This window comes from Euprymna scolopes, chromosome 32 (assembly GCF_053919585.1).
Source record: "Euprymna scolopes isolate OS-2025 chromosome 32, ASM5391958v1, whole genome shotgun sequence".
Classification (NCBI taxonomy): Eukaryota; Metazoa; Mollusca; class Cephalopoda; order Sepiida; family Sepiolidae; genus Euprymna; species Euprymna scolopes.
Genome location: NC_136513.1, coordinates 5,247,092 through 5,274,050, shown reverse-complemented (window position 1 = coordinate 5,274,050; position 26,959 = coordinate 5,247,092). Strand labels below are relative to the sequence as shown.

At 34.2% G+C, this 26,959-nt stretch overlaps 2 protein-coding genes and 1 pseudogene across 2 annotated transcripts; all 3 read left to right on the top strand.

Annotated features, from left to right (window-relative positions):
* The first annotated feature begins 542 nt into the window (after positions 1-542).
* On the top strand, positions 543-725 carry LOC145256653 (U2 spliceosomal RNA; annotated as a pseudogene).
* A 24,591-nt stretch (positions 726-25,316) lies between these two features.
* LOC145256079 (protein CFDP2-like) lies at positions 25,317-25,757 on the top strand. The gene has a single exon (XM_080114662.1). The coding sequence runs from the start codon at positions 25,317-25,319 to the stop codon at positions 25,755-25,757; it is 441 nt and encodes a 146-aa protein (XP_079970788.1).
* Positions 25,758-26,379: 622 nt separating this feature from the next.
* Positions 26,380-26,751, top strand: LOC145256078 (uncharacterized). Its single transcript, XM_080114661.1, has one exon. It carries the CDS (start codon positions 26,380-26,382, stop codon positions 26,749-26,751), a length of 372 nt encoding a protein of 123 aa, XP_079970787.1.
* The last annotated feature ends 208 nt before the right edge of the window (positions 26,752-26,959 follow it).

Genomic DNA, 26,959 nt, shown 5'->3' with positions numbered 1-26,959 from the left:
TACAAATTATGTACAATTTCAAATGTTTAGTTCAGAAATTGGCTGATTAATTTGGTAGAGAAAGAAAAGGTCAATGTTTTTTTTAAACTTTGACCCCAATTTTAACCTTTTAACATTTACTTTTTGGGACTCAAATAACATTAAAAAGTTTAATCCATCTCCAAATAACCTTCATTTAAAATTTCAAGTGTTTAAACTCAAAATTGGCGGAGGAGTTTGGTAAAGTTTTCAAAGATCAAATTGTTCAACTTTGACCCCTTGACAGCCACATTTCTGATCGAAAACCGATTAAAAAGATTTTCCCAAATGTCAATTCTCCTTATGTCCAATCTCGAGTCTGTAGACCGAAAATTGACAAAGTTATTTGGTAGGGAAATGCACACACACGCACACACACACACACACACACACACACACACAGACATTTTCACTTTTATAGATATATAGATAGATAGATTATTAAAAAGAAATGCAGTACATATTTCAGATACGTACCATAGTTTCATTAACATCGGAAGACCATTACTATTAAAAACCATTACAACCCATCTTGGCCTTTTGGCTAGGAACAAAGTGTAGTACCTGTTCTAATACTACACTTCACCTCGCCTGTCCTCGGTAGGTGGAGAAGAAATCCTTCATGACTGAGCCCATTTTTATTTTTGTTCCTATCCAGAGCGTCATTTTCTGGGAGCTGGATATTCCCCAGATTAAAAACAGACCTTGTGTCCTCGTGGGGAGGCAATTAAATAGGAACTTCAGAAATGGAGACAGTGCCGAAAATTGTAGTTAACTTCGTGCAGATAGATAACACACACATACGCGTGTGCGCACAAATATATATACTACTTCATTTACTCACATAAACCTAATATACGAAAGTATAGATTTATGCGTAAACTTTAAGTATTTACTTCAAAAGTGATCAATACGTAGGTAGAGCTAGTTAGTAATTTATAAAATATATATGGCGATTAAGCTACACTGAATATTCTGCGTTTCATCCACTATAGGATTCGTCAGGCTTATGCGCGAATTCTGTGGTTGCTTCTTGTTTTTATATATGTTGAGGAGTTCTAGTTAGCCAATCAGCTTTCTAGTATCCACCGCGCCCCTTCCTATCAGCCAATGGGCATGCATTTTATCGAACAAAGGATCTGTTTTAGAACTAGGTTAGTGGTTTAAGGTAGACGTTTTCCTTCCTTTTTTTTTATATATATTTTTTATATATTTTATAAATTACTATATATACATATATATATATATATATATATATATATATATATATATATGTATATATATATATATATATATATATATATATATATATATATATGTATATTATTTAACACTCCGAGCATACAATTGTTACGGCTTACCATCATTTTTCTAATGCTCACACTCTATGGTCATCATCACTTCTCGCGTAAATAAATAAAATAAATAAATAAATAAAACGACACCCTCCACAAGGAAACATTCATTCTATAATTCATATTCTTATAGAAGCTTATTCTTTGCAGTAATGTTATTTACATCCGTATAATCAAATACAACACCTTCGTACCATGTGCCTTGCATAATAACTTGCATCGCGTGCTATCGATATAGATTTTCCTATCATTTACAGGCAAGTCTAAAATAAGCGTAATTGACTAACCTTTTATTTCTTGAAATATTTTTCAGGCTTAATTTATCCCTTTTTTAGCCATTATCTCACAGTTTTGGATTTAAAATGCAAAATTACATTATTTAATAACAGTGCTGCGTTTACACACTATTCTATACTAAGATTAAGCTTGTTTCCTTCAATAATTACAAGAAACCTTCTCTACCACCAGTAGCAATGGCCAAGAACACATTACCTGAAAGTACTTCCTTTAAACTCCTCGGCCTAAGGTTTACAGGGAACATTAATTGGAATAAATACATTGAGAGCATTGCCAAGGCTGCTGCGAAGAAGGTGGGCTCTCTCTACCGTGCTAGAAAACCACTTATGTCTGAAAGTATCCTGTGCCTCTATAAGGCTACAATTCGCCCATGTATGGAGTACTGTTGTCACATTTGGGCTGGTGCATCTTCTACTTGTCTCTCAGTTCTGGACAGGGTTCAAAAGAGAGTCACCAACGTGATAGGTCCTGAAATGTCATCTAGGCTTCAGCCTCTGTCCTATCGACGAAATGTTGCATCCCTCTGCCTGTTCTACAAGTACTTTAATGGTGAGTGCTCTGACGAACTACAAGCACTTGTACCCCATCTACGTGAACACCCCCAACAAACCCGACAAGCAGCTAAATCCCACCCCTTCACAGTAGAGATCCCCAGGTGTAAGAAAGCCTTCTACTCCAATAGTTTCTTCCCCAGAACTGCTAGACTTTGGAACTCGCTTCTGGGATTCTGCTTTCCTAACTGTACTGACATGCAGAAGTTCAAGTGTAATGTGAACAAACATCTTTCTACTCATCTCCCTTCATAATATCCCTGCAACTTATGTTCCTGACAGTAGCCCTCTACTTCAAAGTGGCACTGTGCCTTGTTTGGGGTGAAAATTGAATAATAAAAAAAAAATTCACCTAACAAACACGAAACGACTCAAATTACGAATAACTCAATTCTAATGTCTACGCGAAGCATATTATAAAATATGGATTAATGTCTACTTTACATCTCATTGTGCTTTTTTTATCTTGTACTTTTATTAAGATATAAATCAAGGATTCCTATTTTTTTAAGATATTGTTTAATTTTTGCTACGTATCACACCGTATTCAGTTACAATATCTTATTCAATTCAACTAAAGTGACATAAAGCATGTTCTTTTTTTATTCTGCTAACCGGCATTGCTGAGGGGGGGGGCGTAAAATACGCTTAAATTTGATATTTTAATTTGTCCAGATTTCATATAGATTATTATAGAGTCGTGATTTTAAAAGTAAAAAAAAAGTATTTAAGTGCCATCAGATAGAATCGAAATCGAAACTGTAGCATTCACAGTTGGTGACGTTACCATCGTACCAACGTGAAACACATATCAACTGATTAAAAATTAAAAATTAAAAATAAACGAAGATGAATGTACAAAATATATGACGATTTTAAATTTTTTTTACCTATGTTTACCTCATTTTTAACCGCCTAGTGCCCCATAAAAGAACGGCCAGTAAAAAAAATCCAATCATTTGAGGTCCCTAGCGCCGCTCTGCGATGTTTGGTTTCGGAGGACATAGAGTTTGAAAATATGGAGACAGACAGATAGACAGACAGACCGAAAGACATATAGCCTATTATATATTAGATTTGAAAATAGTATTTGAAACATAAGTGTGACGGACTCACGAAAATTCAATTTCAAATGTGACCTAACAGACGAAAATAATATTTGAAGCTTAAGCGTTACGGACCAACGAATTTTTATATTAAATGTGACCGTGACAGACAGACGAAAATGATATTTTATACTTAAGCGTGACAGACCAACAAAATTATATTTTAAATGTGATTGTGGCAGACAGAGATAAATGATATTTGAAATTTAAGCTTGATATGCTTGTGAAACTTAAACGAGATATGTATATATATCTTATTCAAACACGTGACCTTGACAGACAAATGAATATATCCGAAACTGAAGCGTGACAGACTGACGAAAATCCTATTTTAAATTTGTCAAAATGTAAATATTCGAACCTTAAGTGTGATAGAACCGATAAATATTCAATTTCAAACTTGATCATGACGGATAAACAAAACAGCCATTTAAAGTTTAGCATAACAAAGAAAAATATCATTTCAAACCATGGCAAACCTAACGACAGAGAACTTCTTTATGGAGATTTCCAGACGCATCTTAAATAAGACGAGCGTGCTATTTCTGACCGAAGTGTGTTTGGCCTGTGAAGCAACTGACAGACAAAGCCTCCCATAGGTATATATGTGGTCGCAGCGAACACTGCAAGGAACACGTGTTGAGATAATAAATCTTTGTTTAAAGCCAAAAGCAAAGTTGAGAAAAATCGACAATCGATTGACGCAGACACCAACTCGCTAACCGGAAGTGATTGTTGCAATTTCTCACAAAGAAATGACGAACAAGTATAACGTATTCGTTCTTTTTAAGTAGCGGAAATAGATTATGAAGTGACGCGGCGCGCTGAAAAAGGAAAAAGATAACTAATTCCGCCACTATTAAAGAACAATATATATATATATATATATATATATATATATATATATATATATATATATATATATATATATATATATATATATATATATATATATATATATCAAATGATAAGATGAATATTAATATTAGCATTAAAATTTTTATATAGTGAAAATTATAGATATAATATTCCCACGTGATGGAGAAATGAAAAATGAACAAACAAAAAATATCTATGTATACATCAACGTTTCGTCTTCATTTGAATATGTCCTGATTTATTTGATAAAATAAAATACCCGTACACTATTCGAAAATATATCCATTGTGTTTGTAATGAGAAATGGATATTTTTTAAAATTCTTTTTTCAAATGAAAATATAACCGTTATCATTTAAAAGATATGACGCTGTTTTTGTTCGTTTTTGAATGAATATAGCCGTTAGAATTCATAATGTTTGATATCTATATGAAATAAAATGACTTTTGTTATTATTTATTTATTGATTGCTTTTTAAAATTTTATTATCGATATCAATTTCTGTACTATTAATATTTAAGTTTAATTTAAGTTTACTGATTAAAGGAGATAAATAGATCCGTTTGGTAATGAGTGCTAATTCAAGGAGTTTTAACTGAGAATTATTTAAAACTAGCCTGAGTACCCGGCGTTGCCCCAGTGTTTGGAGGTGTGTGTTGAGCAAAAAAAAAAAAAAAGTGGTAGTAGGCAGGCAGGCTCGAACCCGTACCGCAAAGGAGGAAAAGAACGTGAAAAAAAACGTGACGTCTTTGCCATTGCGTCCATCGCCAAAGCAGAAGTGGCGAAGGTTTAAATTGAGGCTAGTCAATCAAAAAGAGAGGATGACTTTCAAAAATATTAGCGAAAAAGCGACCCCTCCCTGTAGAAAAATGCCCAGTTGAGGGTGAAGGAATTAATGTTTTTAGCCAATTATTCGATATTTGTCGTCCGAAGGGTTGAGCTTCAAAACGATACCAATCTTGTGAAAATTCATCGCTTCTGTCGAAAGTTTTAGGCATACATACATACATACATACATACATACATACATACATGCATTTAAACAGACAGGTGAGATTTATATTATAGATGAATTTAATGATTTTAGCTTGTGTGAAGTTAAAAGAACGATAATGTTGTCATGAATAAAAGAACAATGCATTCAAGAAAATCCTTTTTTAAAATATCTCTTTGATGTTGATTAACCATTTATTTTAGTCACGTTGAATAAATGGTTAATCAACATCAAAGAGATATTTTAAAAAAGGAATTTCTTGAATGCATTGTTCTCTTAAATAGTTTTCTTTTTTTTATTGTATACAAAAATGTGAGTTTCTAATTAATATTTGGGTAAGGGGGGGGGTTACTATACACAGATTCGAAAAAGTTGTCCAAAACGAATAAATGAAAGCAAAGGTAAGGTAAATTAAGTTTCTATCTAACTTGATAAGTTTTTAGTGTTTTTATTTAATGTAAAATTTTAATCGGCTCAAAAAACTCAGTTTTTATCTATGTATTTGAAAAAGACGAATGGTCGTGGACTCTGTTGAATACGTTAAGTTTGGGAAAATCAGTTAAAAACTATACAAAATAGTGTCAGACACCTACTGATTATATGTTATTGTGACATAAGCTGACATATTCGGTGGGTTTCTGATAGTATTTTGTATTGTTTTTTTTAGTTTTAAACCATTTTCTCAAACCTAACATCATCAACAGTGTCCGTCACTGTTTGTATTTTTCAAATACACTGATAAACACTGTTTTCGAGCCGACTAAACGTTATAGTAAATAAAACGGGTTTGTATTACTAAACACAGAAACGAAAAAGTTGTTGAAAAATAAATATAACAAATAAATGTCATAAAAGGCAAGATAAGTTACTTTTCTACCTAACTGGATAAGATTTTAGTGTTTTTATTTAGTGTAAAATGTTTAATCGGTTCGAAAACATGTAGTGTTTATCTGTATATTTGAAAAATACAAATGGCGACAGACTGTTGAACACATTAAGTTTGGGAAAATGAGTTAAAACTAAAAAAACTATACAAAATACTGTCAGGAACTCACTCAATATATGTTACCGTGACATAGGCAGACATGTATTCGGTGGTTTTTAACAGTATTTTGTATAGTTTTTTTAGTTTTAACTCATTTTCCCAAACCTAATGTGTTTAATACAGTCTGCCGCCATTTGTAATTTTCAAATATAGCAGTAAACGCTGTGTTTTTTTTGAGCCGAATAAACATTGTACATTAAAAAAACAAAAAAAATTATCCATTTTGGTAATAAAGTAACATACCTTGCCTTTGATAATATTTGTTATACATTTATTTTGACAACTTTTTTGAAACTATATGTACAGTAGTACAAACCCAATAAAAACACGAAAAATTATCCAATTAGGTAGAAAAGTACCTTATCTTGCCTTTGAAAATATTTACTTGTTATATATTTGTTTTTGTTGACAACTTTTTCAAGTCTTTGTGCAAGTAGAAACCCAAAGATGTATATTTCTGTCTAATTTTATTTTTAGTACTGCGCTTAAATATAAATTTCACGATATCTTTTTTGGGGGAGAGTATTTTTTTTACATTAGGTCCACCTCAACAATTTTCGACTATGCTGAATAACAAAATCTCATTTAAAATTTGCAGAGGCAATTAGTTTTCGAGATATAAAGACCTTACTATGCACTATAATTCACTGACGGCCATGAATAAACACTCCCAACCTCCCCATATTAAGAACAGCTTTCGGAATAAACAACACCCATGCCTAACCACATGTTTTAACCTTTTACCTGTCTTTCGTCTTTTAAAAACGGCTTTTGGAATAAATACCACCATTCTCCCCATGTTAAGAACGGCTTTCAGAATAAACATCCCCAACCTACCCATGTTAAAAATTGCGGAGGTGGACCTAATGTGAAAATTTACCTTTTGTTTTTTTAATAAATTGTTAGTTGAAAGCACAGAATAGTGACAAAACACCACCCCCTCCGTTATTATTTCAGCACAGATCACTCTCTACATGAGTACCTAATGTTTTTTTCAGCCATTCTTACCATAGAGAGGGGATGGTGTTTTGTAACTATTCTGTGCTTTTTTAACTAACAATTTATTATTAAAAAAAGATATTGTGGAATTATGAAAAAAATGAAAAGATATTGTGAAAGTTTAATTTAACTTGAAAAAAAACAACAACAAAAACAATGTGAACGGCGCGTTCAACATTATAGCCAGACCTTATTTGGCAATAAGGTCACGTTAGTCGATTAAAGGGTGCTAATGCACTTACTGATCCGCGCTATTTTTTAAAATCGTATTTCCAAGTTTAATTAAAGTTTTATGTTTTTTTGGTATTTTTTTAGATTAGGTCCACGTCCACAATTTTCTTTTAAATGGCGACTTTTAAAGGTTTACGACTATGCTGAATACAGAAATCGCATTGAAATTTTGCAGAAATAAGTAGTTATCGATATATAAATAGTTGTTTTATGCATTGTATTCTTTGGCGGCCATCTTTGTTACGCGCGTAGATTTGTTTATGACGCGCACAAGCGTGTAAAAAGATGGCTGCGAGAGATTACAATGCATTATACAAATTTTTAATATCTCGATAACTACTTATTTCTGTAAAATTTCAATGCGATTTTCGTATTCAGCATAGTTGAAAACCAATATAGTCGTCATTTAAAAGAAAATTGTGGAAGTGGACCTAATCTAAAAATTTACCGTTTTTTTTTATTCGATTGTAAGGTACAGAATAGGTACAAAACACCCTCTTCTCCCCATGTTAAGAATGGCTTTTTAAATAATAATGTTATTATTTCAGCACGGATCAATAAGTGCACGAGTACCCAATTTCTTTGAAAGCATTCATATTTTCTTATATAAAAACAACTTCTGTAAAAAAAAAGAAAAAACGTGCACTTTCAATTTTTGTTAAAAAAGGTTTTCTTAAAAAAAATACGGTAAAAAAAGTAAAGAACAAAACGTTAATCGGTATTCACGCAGAGAGTGATCCGTGCTGAAATAATAACGTTATTATTTAAAAAGCCATTCTTAACATGGGGAGGGGAGGGGGTTTGTACCTAATCTGTACTTTAACCTTACAATTGAATAAAAAACATATCATAAAAATTTAATTAAACGTTGAAATGCGATTTAACAAATAGCGCGGATCACTCTCTGCTTTAGCACCGAAAGTACAAATTAGTAAGAAAACATCCTCCCTCCCTATGTTAAGAATGGCTTTCTAAATAATGTTAATGCTTCAGTACTGTTCCTTGTCTGCTTAAGTTTAACTTTTGTTTATTAAATTGTTAGCTGAAAGTCCAGAATAGTTACAAAACACCCCTATTCCCATGTTAAGAATGGCTTTCTAAATAATAACGTCATTATTTCAGCAGGGTAGCTTCTCTGAATAAGTACCATGTTTTGTTTTTAAATTGTTAGGTGAAAGGACAGAATAGTTACAAAATATCATCCCCATGTTAAGAATATCTTTCTAAATAACATTATTCCAGCACGGTATTTTCTATGTATACGTACTATCTATTTTTGTTTATTAAATTGTTAAGTGAAAGTATAGAATAGATGCAAAACTCCCTCCTCATGTTAAGAAGAGCTTTCTAAATAACAGTAGTACTATCTTTTGTTTATTAAATTGTTAAGTGAAAGTATAAAATAGTTACAGAACACCCTCCCTTTCCCATGTTAAGAATGGCTTTCTTAATAGCATTATTTCAGCACGGTACCTTCTCTGCATAAGCACCATCTTTTGTTTATTAAATTGTTAGGTGAAAGAAAGTATAGAATAGTTACAAAACGCCCTCCCAATGTTAAGAATGGCTTTCTAAATAGCGTTATTATTTTAGCACCGTACTTTCTCTGTATAATTACCATGTTTTGTTTATTAAATTGTTAGGTAAAAGTACGGTACTCATGCAGAGAGTGATCCGTGCTGAAATAGTAACGTTATTATTTAAAAAGCCATTCTTAACATGGGGAGGGGAGGGTGTTTTGTACCTAATCTGTATTTTAACCTTATAATTGAATAGAAAAACATATAATAAAACTTTAATTAAACCTGGAAATACGATTTAAAAAATAGCGCGGACCACTCTCTGCATTAGCACCAAATATTATTTAAGCAAGTTACCAATGCGTAAAATTTATTCGAAAAGAAAAAAAAACTGTACTTTTATCAAACAATTTATAGTGTTAATAATAATAAAAAAGTTAATATTTTCTTATATCAAAAAATAAAAAAAACAAAAACAAAAAACAAACAAAAAAACGACTTCGACTCAAAAAGCAAGCGACAAACTTTTTTTTTGCCTGATATAATAAAGAAAAAATGTTTAAATTAAAAAATTTGGAAGATAAACAAATGAATTGTTTTTTTGTTGTTTTTTTTTTTACTGATCTAGTAAACAGAAAATGAAATCTAGTTCGTTTCGTCAATTCGTGAATCTGAAATGAATCGAACCGGAAGTTCAGTTCTATCAACAAAACAGGTTCGCACTAACGGCTTACGAAAATATATTTATTTTATTTAATATTTTAATAATTGGCGATGTCAATTTATTTTAATAACATAAAAACATCCCTCGACTCTAAAGATGGGTTGTCTGAAAATTTCAAATAAATTGGTAATGTAGAAATATGGTTGTATAAATTTTGAACGAACGAAGAATTACATTTATATATATATATATATCTATATATCTATATATATATATATATATATATATATATATATATATATATATATATATATATATATATATATATATATATATATAGCTGCATTAGATAGGAATTTGTTTTGAAAATGTTTTGTTGTTTTTAATGCTTGTTTTATAGTTTGTGATGTAGTTTGTATTATTGGAATTTCTAGTCTGTTTAGAGTGTTGCAAATTATTGTATTATTTTCCTGAGTGGGTACAAGAAGATGCTTTTTTTTAAATAAAAGTGCCTGGTATATGATTTCTGCTTATTGTTTCTGGGAACTATTTGTAGAGCTTTTCTATTTGCGTTTAATATAAAATATGTGAAGTAGTGCAATGTTTCAAAGAATTTCTGATGTATTTGAATTCTTCATCCAGATATTCAGGACTACAAATCCTGAATGCACTGGAAAAGAAATCGATTATCATGCCTGTTTTTATTTTGTTATCATGGTGTGAGTAGAAATGTATGTAATCGATTTTGTGTGTAGTTTTGCAATTACTTTTGAAGGATAGACTGTTGTTTGATTTTATTATAGATATGTCTACAATGATATTGAGTGATTCGTAGGTAAACTTTATGGAGGGTTCGATTGTGTCTAATATTCTCTATGTATGTGTTTTCAGGAAAAACTACAAGGTCGTAAAAATATCTAAACCATTTGATTTTGGGAGGTAAGCTAAACTTAAAAAAGGCCAGATTCTAGAAATTCTAAGAATAGGCGGGCTAGTATCCCACTAAGAAGATTATTCATAGGGAGACCGAAATATTGCTTGAAGAATTTATTATTGAATTGAAAGTAAGTTACGTCAGTTTTAGTAGAGTGTTAGGAGGAAACCGTAAGTTAATCTTAATTTTGTAGGTGTATATGGAGTAAATTGAAACATTTCTTGATGTGCGCATTAATCTTCTATCTATTCTTTCTTTCTATCTTCTTCTTCTTCTTCTTCTTCTTCTTCTTCTTCTTCTATATAAATAAAATGAACTCATTTTTTCCCGTCTGATTTTGACATTAATAGGATTAAAAATCAAGATATTTCATGCAAATATAATATGCACAAACGGCAGAACAATATCTGAGGTGTGTTATAAGCTTATTATTTCTCAAATTCCTCGATAATCTTAGATTTCTATACTTTTTCTGCTGAGAAGTCACGGCCAAAATCGGTTAAGATCAATGGAAGTGGTAAAATATTTTCTCTCTAATAAATTCCTCCTCCCCCTGCCACCACTTAACACCGTTTGGGGATCGTTCACAAGGAACAGTTGAGAAGAGAACACCGGTTTGGCTTCGTAGTTCTTTCATGTGAAGTTATTTAAAATCACTAAACTAAGCTGCAGTACTCTGTGGCGTAGTGGTTAGCGTGCTGGACAAGTCACATTATATTTTCACGTTCGCGCCGACCTACCGTAGTTGTTTTGTTTTTTTTCCTAAACAACTGGAATGGATTTTTCTTGGTGGCCGAACTGTTAACGTTGCAGATGTTTTTTTTTTTCACACTTTATTTTCCTACTTTTACTCATGACTCCGGGTTTGATCCTTCCTACTTACCTACCATAACATTTTTTAAAACTCTCCCCCCCGTCCCGGAAACAAACACTCGGGCAACGCCGGGTACCCCCGCTAGTATATCTTCTTTCTATTCTTCTATCTTCTTCTCTTTTCTATCTTCTTCTCTCTTCTATTCTATCTATATAAATAAAATGAACTCATTTTTTCCCGTCTGATTTTGACATTAATAGGATTAAAAATCAAGATATTTCATGCAAATATAATATGCACAAACGGCAGAACAATATCTGAGGTGTGTTATAGGCTTATTATTTCTCAAATTCCTCGATAATCTTAGATTTCTATACTTTTTCTGCTGAGAAGTCACGGCCAAAATCGGTTAAGATCAATGGAAGTGGTAAAATATTTTCTCTCTAATAAATTCCTCCTCCCCCTGCCACCACTTAACACCGTTTGGGGATCGTTCACAAGGAACAGTTGAGAAGAGAACACCGGTTTGGCTTCGTAGTTCTTTCATGTGAAGTTATTTAAAATCACAAAACTAAGCTGCAGTGCTCTGTGGCGTAGTGGTTAGCGTGCTGGACAAGTCACATTATATTTTCACGTTCGCGCCGACCTACCATAGTTGTTTTGTTTTTTTTCCTAAACAACTGGAATGGATTTTTCTTGGTGGCCGAACTGTTAACGTTGCAGATGTTTGTTTTTTTTCACACTTTATTTTCCTACTTTTACTCATGACTCCGGGTTTGATCCTTCCTACTTACCTACCATAACATTTTTTAAAACTCTCCCCCCCGTCCCGGAAACAAACACTCGGGCAACGCCGGGTACCCCCGCTAGTATATCTTCTTTCTATTCTTCTATCTTCTTCTCTCTTCTATCTTCTTCTCTCTTCTATTCTTCTTCTATTCTTCTATTCTATCTTCTCTTCTATATAAATAAAATGAACTCATTTTTTCCCGTCTGATTTTGACATTAATAGGATTAAAAATCAAGATATTTCATGCAAATATAATATGCACAAACGGCAGAACAATATCTGAGGTGTGTTATAGGCTTATTATTTCTCAAATTCCTCGATAATCTTAGATTTCTATACTTTTTCTGCTGAGAAGTCACGGCCAAAATCGGTTAAGATCAATGGAAGTGGTAAAATATTTTCTCTCTAATAAATTCCTCCTCCCCCTGCCACCACTTAACACCGTTTGGGGATCGTTCACAAGGAACAGTTGAGAAGAGAACACCGGTTTGGCTTCGTAGTTCTTTCATGTGAAGTTATTTAAAATCACAAAACTAAGCTGCAGTGCTCTGTGGCGTAGTGGTTAGCGTGCTGGACAAGTCACATTATATTTTCACGTTCGCGCCGACCTACCATAGTTGTTTTGTTTTTTTTCCTAAACAACTGGAATGGATTTTTCTTGGTGGCCGAACTGTTAACGTTGCAGATGTTTGTTTTTTTTCACACTTTATTTTCCTACTTTTACTCATGACTCCGGGTTTGATCCTTCCTACTTACCTACCATAACATTTTTTAAAACTCTCCCCCCCGTCCCGGAAACAAACACTCGGGCAACGCCGGGTACCCCCGCTAGTATATCTTCTTTCTATTCTTCTATCTTCTTCTCTCTTCTATCTTCTTCTCTCTTCTATTCTTCTTCTATTCTTCTATTCTATCTTCTCTATATAAATAAAATGAACTCATTTTTTCCCGTCTGATTTTGACATTAATAGGATTAAAAATCAAGATATTTCATGCAAATATAATATGCACAAACGGCAGAACAATATCTGAGGTGTGTTATAAGCTTATTATTTCTCAAATTCCTCGATAATCTTAGATTTCTATACTTTTTCTGCTGAGAAGTCACGGCCAAAATCGGTTAAGATCAATGGAAGTGGTAAAATATTTTCTCTCTAATAAATTCCTCCTCCCCCTGCCACCACTTAACACCGTTTGGGGATCGTTCACAAGGAACAGTTGAGAAGAGAACACCGGTTTGGCTTCGTAGTTCTTTCATGTGAAGTTATTTAAAATCACTAAACTAAGCTGCAGTGCTCTGTGGCGTAGTGGTTATCGTGCTGGACAAGTCACATTATATTTTCACGTTCGCGCCGACCTACCGTAGTTGTTTTTTTTTGTTTTTTTCCTAAACAACTGGAATGGATTTTTCTTGGTGGCCGAACTGTTAACGTTGCAGATGTTTTTTTTTTTTTTACACTTTATTTTCCTACTTTTACTCATGACTCCGGGTTTGATCCTTCCTACTTACCTACCATAACATTTTTTAAAACTCTCCCCCCCCCGTCCCGGAAACAAACACTCGGGCAACGCCGGGTACCCCGCTAGTATATCTTCTTTCTATTCTTCTATCTTCTTCTCTCTTTTATCTTCTTCTCTCTATATAAATAAAATGAACTCATTTTTTCCCGTCTGATTTTGACATTAATAGGATTAAAAATCAAGATATTTCATACAAATATAATATGCACAAACGGCAGAACAATATCTGAGGTGTGTTATAGGCTTATTATTTCTCAAATTCCTCGATAATCTTAGATTTCTATACTTTTTCTGCTGAGAAGTCACGGCCAAAATCGGTTAAGATCAATGGAAGTGGTAAAATATTTTCTCTCTAATAAATTCCTCCTCCCCTTGCCACCACTTAACACCGTTTGGGGATCGTTCACAAGGAACAGTTGAGAAGAGAACACCGGTTTGGCTTCGTAGTTCTTTCATGTCAAGTTATTTAAAATCACTAAACTAAGCTGCAGTGCTCTGTGGCGTAGTGGTTATCGTGCTGGACAAGTCACATTATATTTTCACGTTCGCGCCGACCTATCGTAGTCGTTTTTTTTTTTTTCCCCTAAACAACTGGAATGGATTTCTCTTGATGGCCGAACTGTTAACGTTGCAGATGTTTTTTTTTTCACACTTTATTTTCCTACTTTTACTCATGACTCCGGGTTTGATCCTTCCTACTTACCTACCATAACATTTTTTAAAACTCCTCCCTCCGTCCCGGAAACAAACACTCGGGCAACGCCTGGTACCCCCGCTAGTGTATAATAATACATCTAACCTGTCTATAGTTTTGTTTTGTACATCAATTTGTTTTCTAAAGTAAATATGCAGGGTTATGTGAGAAATTAATGAAGTTAGAATATTAGATATTGCTCGTGCGATTTCGTGTGCGCTGCTATCGATGTCGGATATTATGGGGCGTATAGGGATGCACGATTTGCGAGTTTTGGAGAGGCCATATAATGTGGGAATATTGGGGTGATATTCAATATATGATGACCATGTTTTATCGTATTTTTTTATAAGATTTCTTGAAAAATTTGTTAAAAGTTTGAATGCTTTTCCGATGCACAGAAAGAGATTATTAGATATTAGTTACTACAATGCGACATTTACTCCAAAAAAAAAATTATCGGAAACTACTGGGCCAATCTTGCTGAAAATTTGGATGGTCCTTTGTTATAATAAGGTGCAGCGAACTAAGTATTATTGTATCCGCTATATTTGCAGTTAGAGACTAATAGAGAGTAATGGGGATTAGTATTTAATGCAGAAATGAGCACAAATTTAACCATATACAGCCATCAATTTGGCATCATTCTAAGTCAATGGTCTGTAACTTTTGTCCGTTTTTAACAGGCTGAAACGTCTAGTATTAGAATTCAGTAGCTTTTCTTTTAATGAACTAAATCTAAGGAGTTCAAAATTGTTTAGGGGTACATAATGAAAATAACCAAAACAGAAAAAAAAACAGTCTTTTTGTCATGATATTCATTTTAATCTCTTGTACATCATAACATATTTCGGAATAGAGAGAACTTGATTAATTAATACTCTTATTCTTAAAACAATGAATTTAACTTCAGCTCCGTAGACATGTTTTTTTTTAATTTTATCACTGACCGTTTATTTGGTTTTGTTGTATTGATTGTAAGCAAAATTGCGAAATAAATAAATAAATAAATAAAATTACTGATTGGATTTCAAAAAAAAGTTTGTAAGTCTTCCCCAACTCGTCCCTTTGGTCAGTGTTGGCAAGTAGTTCTATGATGATTTTGCTAATTTTAGAGGAATTCCTCTCTGCAACTATTGACACAAAGATTCGGTCATACCTGCCAGCACATGTTAGCTATTGCTTTAGAGCAGCCATTCTTAACATTTCCTCCAGCATTAACCCCTCGAATTTATCAATACTTAAAGTTTTTTCGGATCATTTAAACAATGGAGCATCGGACGATTAACCAGTCAGAACAGACGTTGTTCATCACCTATCGCATCACAGCTATATTTGGCACAAGAAATACAGCTCGAAACAAGACTGTCATTTAATAATCTCAATATACAAATATTTTTTAAATTAATAAATTAAAAAATAAAATATTTCTATATTGAAATTATTTTAAACTAAAATGACCCCCCCTCCTCTAGTATGAGGGTGGTGGTGGTGGAGTGGACAACAAAATTGTTGAAAAAGTGAAAAGGGCAACATTTTTCTTTTAAAACTTCTTTGTCTCTACCTCTCTAACCCTAACTCTTTCCTCCTGCCTTCGCCTCTTCTATCACCCCTTCTCTCTCTTTCTCTCATACGAAAAGTCGATGGAAAAAGTCACTGAAAATAACGCCCACCCCCATTAATTTTGTTCTGTTTACTCCTCCTCCCCATAAAAAATGAATATTACAAAATTAATTCATCCACATTCTATTTGAAGCAATATTAAAAAAGAATATATCAGCTTTTTGTGTGTATCTTTTATTATTTTTGACTTTTAAGTAGATCCACACACACACACACACAGAGTCAACTACTATTTGTATAATGGATTAAAACTATATTTTTATTAACAACTTTTTCTTTTTTCTGAAAATAAATATGTAACATTATTCAAGAACCATCACGTTGTAGCCTCAGTCGCAAAGCGGACAAAGAATAAAAAAAGAACATCAACTCGCTTTTTTTCTTGAAGACCAACAATTATTACCTCATTCTATCGTTACCGCTGTGACGTCCCTCTAGCGTGATCTCGAACGTTATCTACGCCTCTGGCATTATCTTGAACGTTCTTTTCGTCTATAACGTGATCTCCTTTTAAAAGTCTTTATTTTCTCTACAGGTGACGTCATTTTCGCATATATTTCATACGCGCGTCCGTGTTAAAAATAGTGGATATTGCAAGTGATTGGTTCATGATTTTTTTCTGTATGGTTCGTGGAAAAGGGAGATAACTGTCTTCTACATTTTCAGTGTCTCCAAGTTAAACTACAACTTTGAGATAGATGCTATTTTTCTAAAAGTAAACACTGGTTTAACGTTTCTCGGATACGAGTCAACTAGTTATGAATTACTGTTTTTAATCAAATTTCTTGCTAAAACCTGCTTGTACGTAACACCAAAGTATTTCGAAACCCTGACTAAAACCATTTAAATTCGTGTGACTGAAATGGGAATTAATCGCCTATTGTTTAATTTAGTAAAGCTATAAACGAAAATGTAATATTTCAATGCAAACCAATGTTTTCTGTGCGTCATGAGTAAGTTGCTTGAGTCTATGATAAATAGAGAAGGTGTCAACCACCTCAGCAGAAACAAACTACTCGGTTATAGGGAATATGGTTTCCGTTCTGCGAGATCAACAGCTGATGTACTGACGGTAATACCACACAAGGTCAGTGAATCTATTGACAGTGGCCTCGTTTCTAGAACAATAGCTCTTAACATCTTTAAATCATTTGATAGAACTTGGCATAAAAATCTACTTCACAAGATTTCCTGCTCGAAATAGCTGGAAATTTCTTCTACATCAAATTATTTTTCTCTGATGGTTTATTTAAGTAGTTGTTGATGGGCAGAAATCCGAAGCTCACAGTATTAACAATGGCGTGACTCACTCTCTTCCTGGTTTTCATTAACAATCTCCCAAATCATATTCTTCAATCGACATTTATGCTGACGAACACTACCATTTATGGCAACACTTCAAAAGCTCGCAAAAACCAAGATCTTCTGATTTCCCCTCCTCCAAACCAAAGCGCGTGGTACAACTGGATTAAAAAAATGGCTAGTTACCTTTAATGCACCAAAAAACAAACTTTTATCTTTGCACTACTAACGCTCTAATCACCACTTGGCCACAATTGAAATGAACGGCTCTCATTTTGATGAAACACCCTGCTTTGACAAACTTCATTCCTGACCTGAAATGGAAGATCTACATTTGATCTGTTGTCGAAACCACTTCAGAAAGTACCTAAATCCCGACGCAATCCTCTATTGTACAAGAGCCAAATACGCCCTAAGATGGAATACTGTTGCCACATCTGGTGGAGGGGGGGGCTGCTAAGATTATCCTTTCCTGCCTTAGTGGATCAGGGCCGTTTTGCCTCACCACTTCATCTTTCTCACAGAACAGACGCCGCAAGTCGATCTCTACTCTCTCGTTACGTTTATGGTAGGCGCTCGACTGGACTTCAATCTACGCCCCCCCCCTGTAAAACATTCGCAATAAATACTCGACCAACTACAATAACTATTAACAATTTCCCTCATTCCCTATCTGTGCCAAAAACTAGACGAAAATTCCATGCAGGGCCTTTTCTGTTGCATTTCATCCATTTGTTGACAGTATTTCTCCGCCATAATGGTTTCGCCCGCATTCAAGAAACTGCAATAGATGAGACCGATCGCAGACCACTGAACAGTCAGCATGAGATTCTATTTGTGCACCTCTGGCTTCGGGAAGTGTCGTGGAGTGTTTTCAGCGTCTAACTACTGAGCTGAACATCGCCGGTTGTCGTAAAGAACCCACTTTTCATCACAAGTCACAGCCCGATCGAGAAAGGGGCCGCTCTTGTTACGTAAAAGAAAGGAAGATGGGACTTCTTAACGGCGTTTCTTTTGACTGTCGTTCAATCCGTGAGGCACTCATTTTTCAATTTTTTGTTTGTTTTTCTTTCCAATCTCTCTCAAGTGGTTGGAAATCGTCATTTGCATTACGTCTAATTCAGAAGCAAGTTCTCGAACAGTTGTGAATGGATTGGCTTCGACTAAGGTTCTTAATTAATCGTTGTCAAAATCCGATGGTTGACCACTACATTCATCATCTTCAAGATTCTCGTCGCCGCTGCGAAATTTCTGAAACCACTTTTGTGCTGTGCGTTCAGTAGGCGTTCCTTGGCCAAACGCTTCGCTGTTTCAGCAGCTTTTCGACCTTGAGCCTGAATTGAAATAAGAAACTTGTGCGAATTTGCTTTTTCCATCTTGTATTCAACGTTCTGAAAAGAAGACATAATTGATTTAAAACGATTGTAATTTAAACGATTAGATTGAGTGAATTTAAACGTTCTTTAAAATGATATATAAATAAAGGTATTGAAACTTATTTAAAAATACATCATTTGAAATCAAAATAAAAAAAATTCCTAAAGAACTTTCTTCAACCTACTAAGAATACAATTACGAATTACTTCTACCTTCTACCCGTTCATGTCTGGCAGAACAAGAACAATAAATTCTCGTTGATTAAAAAAGAGGTTTCGTTCAAAATTCCGTAGGGATTCCCAAGTTCGATATAAAGCTTCCCGCGTTGAACAAGACACACTTGAAGAAAGTCGGAGGTTTCATCGACCAAAAACGTTGTGAAAATAGCACTAAAAATGAGAAGAGTAATCAGAATAATCCAAATTATTAATCCTCATCTAAAAAAAAAAAAAAATCCCCAAACAAAATTCTTCTTACAAATGAAAAAAGTTAGCATTTTACGCACGCCGCGGTAAACGTACGCATGCGTTGTAGAGTGTCTGTTCCCACCATTTAATCTTTCCATTCGTGGTGGTGGTGGGGGTAATTTATAAGATTGATTTATCACCACCGACGCTACCCAATTATACCCGGAGTGGCAGTCTGTACGATGTGTTTTGCCCAAATTTGGTAGTGTTACACACTTAGCGTCACCTCGTCTACTCCTACTCCTCCTCCTCCTTTTCTCTTCGCTCGTTTTTAGACCACGTGATCAGTGTAATCTTCTACCCGTATCTTCGCATCCCAGAATATTGGTGTAATCGCAGCAGACGGGGCGGTTATTTTTCGATTAGTCTTACCGTTTTTGCAGTTTGGCTTTCTGTGTATAGAGAAATCGGTTCGATCAGTGTAATATTTTTGCAGGCAGATATTTTATTCATATTGGTTGCGATGATGCGCGTTTATACATGGTATTCAAGTTGGAAGATATTAGACCCGACTCTGACTCTTAAGATTTAAAATTTGCAAAATTCGACTTATTAGAATTTCAACATATCCGACTCCAACTTCAACTCCTTATTTTAAAGTCCTCCAATATTCAAACTGTCTGTTGATTCTTCGAAAAAAAAAACAACAAAAAAAAAACGACTATTCCTCTAAATATTCTTCTGAGTCCGACTCGAACTATATTAATTTAACGTAAAATGAGCACCCACTTTATGGCTACCTTTTTTTTTGGGGGGGGGGTCTTATTTATTTTAGGGGTAGTGTTCATTGTGGCTTGGTAGACCAACACAAGACCTACCTTACAAAAAACTTGTTTTCAATAGGTTTTCAGGTGTGCTTAAAACGAATATCGCATTTAATTTTTTTTTGCAAATAAGTATTTTTTCGAGTAATTAGCAGAAATATGCGCGTTTGCGTGTACAACAATGGCTATCACTTATAGCAAAGAATTACATTGTTCAATACCTAGAAAAATACTTATTTGCGGGAAATTTAAATGTGATATTCGTTTTCAGCACACCGAAAAATCTTTAGAAAACAAGATTTTTAAGGTACCTTTTATGTTGGTCTACAATTCCACAATTACCAGATAAACACCCTCTCTCCAAAAAGGTGGCTATAAAGTGGGTGTTAATTTTTCATTAAATTGTTATAGAAAAGTGATCCCCCACTCTGAAACTATAATTTTTTCAGATCTTGGAAACTACTCGTTTCCAGTAATTTTAAACGTTATTTTTGTTTTCAGTACCCTCGAAAAGCTATAATAGTGATAATTTTAAAGCAATTTTGAGGGTGGAAAGATACTGCACCTTTACTGAAATATTTTATGGCTGTAAAAAAGTGCCAAAAAATAGGATCTGGATGGTGGATGATCACCTTAATGTGCGAACTTTAGGGCTAATGTCACATAGCCTACTACACAATCCAGGTCATTACCTTTCCAACAAGCCTTCATTTGTTAACTTCTGATTAATAGTCGCTGAGATTTCGAACTTATAAAATTGCCAAAAAAGGTGATACACACACACACACACACACACACACACACACACACACACACACACACTCGTGCTGGTCAAAATAATAGAACATATGTAAATTCATTCCCTTTGGGATAATTTTCGGCTTGTAAATTGTACAGACGAGATATTTTATATTGAAATAATAATTGCAACTATTTTTAATCATTTGAGGAGGTGCATATGGCATACAATGAGTACTTTATTATCACATTAGAAAAGTCAACGTTTCAATTTAATAGAACATTTTGTCGTTGAGTGATCTTAAACTCAAAAAATTTTGCAAATATTGTTTAGAAAGATTTTGAAAGCGATTTAATAATACTGTATAAGTATGGATCGCCCTAAAGACATATCTTTGCCTGAGAAGCAGCGTATCGTTTATTTGCGGGCAGAAGGAAGACGCACATGGAAATCGCAATCAAGGTCGGATGTTCAAGATCAGTGGTGACCAAAGTGTTCCGGAAAGGTGCTGAGAGTGTTTCCAACAGCAATCGCAAGAAAAGTCGGATGAAAGAAAAGCACCACCGAAAGAGAAGACCGGGCACTGGACTAGGTGGCAAAGAAAAGTCGATTCCAATCAACAAGTCACATCACTGAAGCGTGGAAACAGGCTTCTGGTGCCGACGTTTCGAGAAGCACTACCTACCGAAGGCTCTTGCAACTGGGATACGGAAATCGTATAGCTGCCACCAAACCGTTCCTTATCAAGAAGCAGATATTGAAGAGGCTGCGATGGGCAACTGCTCATCAAACCTGGACTGCAGACTAATGGCAGCGTGTGATCTTTTCAGATGAGTCTCGATTTTGAATCTCCTTTGGCGACCAAGGGCCACATGTTTGGTGAAGAACATCAGAACTGTATAACCAAGAATGCATTAGGAAGTATGTGAAGTTCCCGCAGTCTTGCATGGTTTGGGGCTGTATGAGTGTTGAAGGTGTTGGTAATTTATGCTTCATCAAAGGAACTGTAAATGCAAAAGTATACCAAGATATCCTGGAAGCTAATTTACTGCCAGTGTTGGATAACCAGTTTGACAGGGAGGTTACAGGCATCATTTTTCAACATGACTTGGCACCGGCACACACTGCCAAGACCACGTCTTCCTGGCTGCGAGAACGATCGATCCCTGTTCCTGAATGGCCGGCGAACTCGCTAGATTTGAACGTTATTGAAGCACTGTGGAACCAGATGAAGAGGAATCTCTGCAAAGAAAAACCTACTACCCTTGCAACCATGAAGATTGCAATCCAGAACACATGGGATTCGGTATCTACACAGAATTGCGAGGAGCTTGTTGATTCCATGCCCTAGCGAATCGATGCTGTTATCAAGGCAAAAGGTGCTGCTACTAAATATTGATTAATTTTATTTGTATTTATGTTAATAAAAACTATTTTGTTTACTTATCTGCATTTTTTTACTATTTTGAAACAGGAAATATTAAAAAACTGACATTGCAATTGATATGACCCCCCCCCCAAAAAAAAACCCCCAAAAAAACTCTGTCGTAAAACAACTATTTCAGTTAGTTTAGCATGATAGGAATATTTTCGCACAAATTACATCTCACAGATCGTCCTCACTAAGAATTTAGCGCCAAAAAAAAAAAACATGATGTTCTATTTTTTGACCAGCACGCGTATATAATATATATATAATATATATAGTATATATATATATATATATATATATATATATATATATACTATATATATATATATATATATATATATATATATATATAAGCGAGATAAGACACTGATAGAATTTAGATGAAAAAATCCTGATAGATATTACTTGAAGTAATACTTTCAGTTATCCTAGCCAAAAAGAATTCGAATATATGTGTCTATATGTTGTTTTTTCAGTATTTAAAATTTAACCACCAAACTTATATATTGCTCTATTCTTAAATATTGAGCTTTTCCTTTTTGGCTAGGATTACCTTGAAAGTATTATTTCAAGTAATATCTATTAGGATTTTTTATTTGAATTCTATCAGTGTCTTATCTCGCTTATCTAGAAGCTCCCTTTCCCTGGTCGAGCTTTTCTATCCTTACCAAAAATGTTTGACAAGGAATATATACCCCTCTCTGCTAAAAATATCCCAATTCCCTCTAATTCATTTTTCATCCACAAGCTTACACAAGCTATCAACAAATTCCTCATTAATATTTTTTTTTTTTTTACACAGTGATCACCACTTATCAAGGCCCGGAAGCCACTCAGGGATAAGGGTTATTGTAAGTACATCACGTTAGTGAGGAGATTTTATGAAGTGTTTAATTAGTTTAATTGTTTAATATTAGATGGAAGGCATTCCATATTGATATGCGCTACAACAAAGAGTATAAAATCAAAACAAAAATCCCACACTCAAAATACTGTAAAAGCAATAAGGTGCAATACACTTTTTTGCTATATGGAAATATTACTTTATCCCCTGGACCTATTTTCTGTCTACCTAGATTTATAACCCCGGAGGACATTGTACTCTTTCTGATTGTATCAAATTCTTTTTTCCTATAATTATTTCCATATAATTATCAACAACCGCTCAAAAAACTATTTTCAATATTTGTGCCGAAAAGCAAAATAAATGTCTATTCACAGCTGAACATTTTGGTAACCGCATTTCATTTCCTCTGATGATATGAGTCATTATTGAAAATCCATGGATTAAGGAAATCAACATAACCCCTTCTATATATTCCTTTTGTCAAACAATAAATTCTTAATTCGAATATATGTGTCTATATGTTGTTTTTTTCAGAATTTAAAATTTAACCTCCAAACTTATAATATATATATATAATATCTATAGAATATACATATTATATATATATAATATATATATATTATATATATGTATATATAATATATATAAATATATATATTATATATATATAATATATATATAATATATATAAATATATATATTATATATATATAATATATATAAAAGATATATATAATATATATTGATTTAAAGGTTATGAGGGTTTTTTGAAGCATGAAAAACGATGTTACTTCTTGTATTTAATATTTTTATTGTTATTTTTTATATTTCAAGCGGACCTCCGCTCTTGGTCACAAAAAAGTATCGAAATGAATTTTTTTTTTCATTTCGATATAATATATAATATATATAATATATATATATAATATATATATAATATATATATAATATATATATATATAATACATATATATATATATATGTAATATATATATAAAATATAATATATATATATAATATATAATGTATATAATATATATAATATATATATGATATATATACTATATATATTATATATATAATATATAAATAATATATATTATATATATAATATTTATAGTATATATATAATATATAAATAATATATCTAATATATATTTATATATATACATATATATATATATATATATATATATATATATATATATATATATAGGGTGTAGGGGGGCGCTAGATAGGGGTAGTACCTTTGGCAGCTTGGCATAATATATATAATATATATATATATAATATATATAATATATATAATACATATATATATGTAATATATATATAAAATATAATATATATATAATATATAATGTATATAATATATATATAATATATATAATATATATATGATATATATACTATATATATTATATATATAATATATAAATAATATATATTATATATAATATTTATAGTATATATATAATATATAAATAATATATCTAATATATACATATATATATATATATATATATATATATATATATATATATATATATATAGGGTGTAGGGGGCGCTAGATAGGGGTAGTACCTTTGGCAGCTTGGCATGATGTGCCCTACCTTCTAGGGCATATGAGTGCTACTGGACACCGTCCACCTCCTAATCTTTCACGCGCTGACTCCAAGCGTCACACCCTGGTACTTCAGCTGGCAGGCTAAACTATGTGAGGAGAGGTGATGTTTACACTGCGTCACTAATCTAGGCGGAGGGCCTGCTGCTAATTTCTCAACAGCTAGAGGACAGAAAAGATTAATTATCCAACGACCAAGTGTAGGGGAGTAAACCTATCAAATCAGGAGTGGAGCCCCGAAGGCGGATCAGTGTGCTGTGCAAACTGACTCTGGCAACTCCTGCAACCAAACTGGTGCCAAACGTACTGCTCTGCTTTCCTTTGGAACACACTAGTGAGGTCAAGAGGGGGGTCTTAAGTACTGGGCATTTTGCCCAGGCTCGTGCCCTGGAGAGGACACTTCATTGCCGCTGCTCCAACGACAGAAACAACATGGAAGACGGCAGTTACGAGTTATAAGTCTTGATCATATTGGCGTAAGCTTGGATGCTACGGGTTGTCTCCGACGGTTGGAGGAATCATCGAAATCCCGACTAGTCAGCCATCGCCCACCTTAAGCCAAGCAGCCCCCAGTCAATTAGATGCTGACTCGCCACAGTCTGTTTGCTTCATTGGGTGACAAAATCTGAAAAGCAGATCAGTAACTGTGCACTTACCAAAACCAAAACTAAATCTTTAAAGTTTTTTAAGCTGCCAGCGCTGAGATTGGCAACTTGGAATGATAGGACCATGTGTTCTGGACTCTCTAATGATCAGCAAATTGACGACGCAAGAAAGACAGGTATAATAAACTGCGAGTTAAAGAGGCTCAACATTGACATTGCAGACGAGACTATCCTGAGTATCTACGCTTCCACTCTCAACTCTAGTGCTGAGGTAAAGGACGAGTTCTATGAGGAGCTGGAGAACACCATAAAGACAATTCCTGCCTCAGATAAACTACACCTCCTCGTTGATTTCAATGCCCGTATCAGAGCCAACCGTGACTCCTGGCCTCGTTTCATCGGTCATTTTGTAATCAGCGAGATGAACGAAAATGGACAGAGACTCCTCGGACTGTGTACATTCAATGACTTATGCATTGCACACACATTTTTCCAAACAAACCCATATCACATACCACAGAGTGTCTTGGCGGCACCCCTAGGTCGCGTCATTGGCACCAACTAGATCTCATCATTACCAGAAGAAATTCGCTGAATTATGTCTGGAATACTCACAGCTATCACAGTGCAGACTGCGATACTGATCACATGCTAGTTGCAGCTAAAGTCTGTATCAAACCTAAGAAAATCCACAACGACAAACAAAAAGGATGACCTCGCATAAATATAGCCTTCACCTCCTTTCCCAACACATGCGTGCGCTTTGCAGACTCACTCCAGAAAACCTTAAAAGACTGTCCAACCAATATAGTGGAAAAGAGATGGGGACACATTCATGAGGCCATCTACGACTCTAAGCAGGAAAAGAAGAATCCAAACTGGTTTGAAGCGGGGATCATTGAATTAGAGCCAGTTATCTCAGCTAAACGCGTTGTGCTGCTTGAATATAAAAGAGACCCTTCCGAGAAGACACTTGCTGTACGTTCGTGGGATGCATGTGGGACTAAAGGTGGCCTTCGCCCCAAGTATAGTTAAGACTTTACCACTGAAGTCAGAATCAGGCATCATCATCACTAACTGTGGAAAGCAAATGGAGAGATAGGCTGAATATTATACGCAGCTATACTCACATAAGAATATCGTCACTAACGCAGCAATTGAAGGCATCCCATCCCTGCCATCCATGAATGAGCTGGATAATCCCCCCTGGCGAACTCACCGAAGCCATTGACACCTTTGCCAGCGGTAAAGCTGTAGGTGGTGATGGCATTCCACCTGAAATCATAAAGACCGGCAAAAATACAGTTCTCCTTGATCATCTCTATCAATTTCTGCTCCAGTGCTGGGAAGAGAGTTTGATTCCGCAAGACATGTGTGACACCAACATTACAACGCTTTACAAAAATAAAGGTGATCGCGGGGATTGTAATAATTACCATGGCATCTCTCTCATCAGCGTTTTTGGAAGGGTCTTTGCACGTGTTGTATTGAAAAGACTCCAGTCACTTGAAGAGAGAGTTTACCCAAATGTGAAATGCGATTTTAGAGCAGAAAGATAAACTGTGGACATGGTATTCTCTTTACGACAACTACAGGAGAAGTGTCGAGTGCAAAGGAAACCACTGTACCTCGCTTTGACCTGGTTAGCAGAAGCGGCCTTTTTGTGCTACTACAAAAAATAGGATGTACCCCCCCCAAACTCCTGAGAATGATAACCCCTTTTCATAAAGACATGAAGTGCTCCATCAAATTCAATGGATCACTTTC

Bases quoted from the DNA above. Each gene is read 5' to 3' on its own strand.
- LOC145256079 (XM_080114662.1), top strand. From the start codon at position 25,317: ATGTGTTCTGGACTCTCTAATGATCAGCAAATTGACGACGCAAGAAAG.
- LOC145256078 (XM_080114661.1), top strand. From the start codon at position 26,380: ATGAGCTGGATAATCCCCCCTGGCGAACTCACCGAAGCCATTGACACC.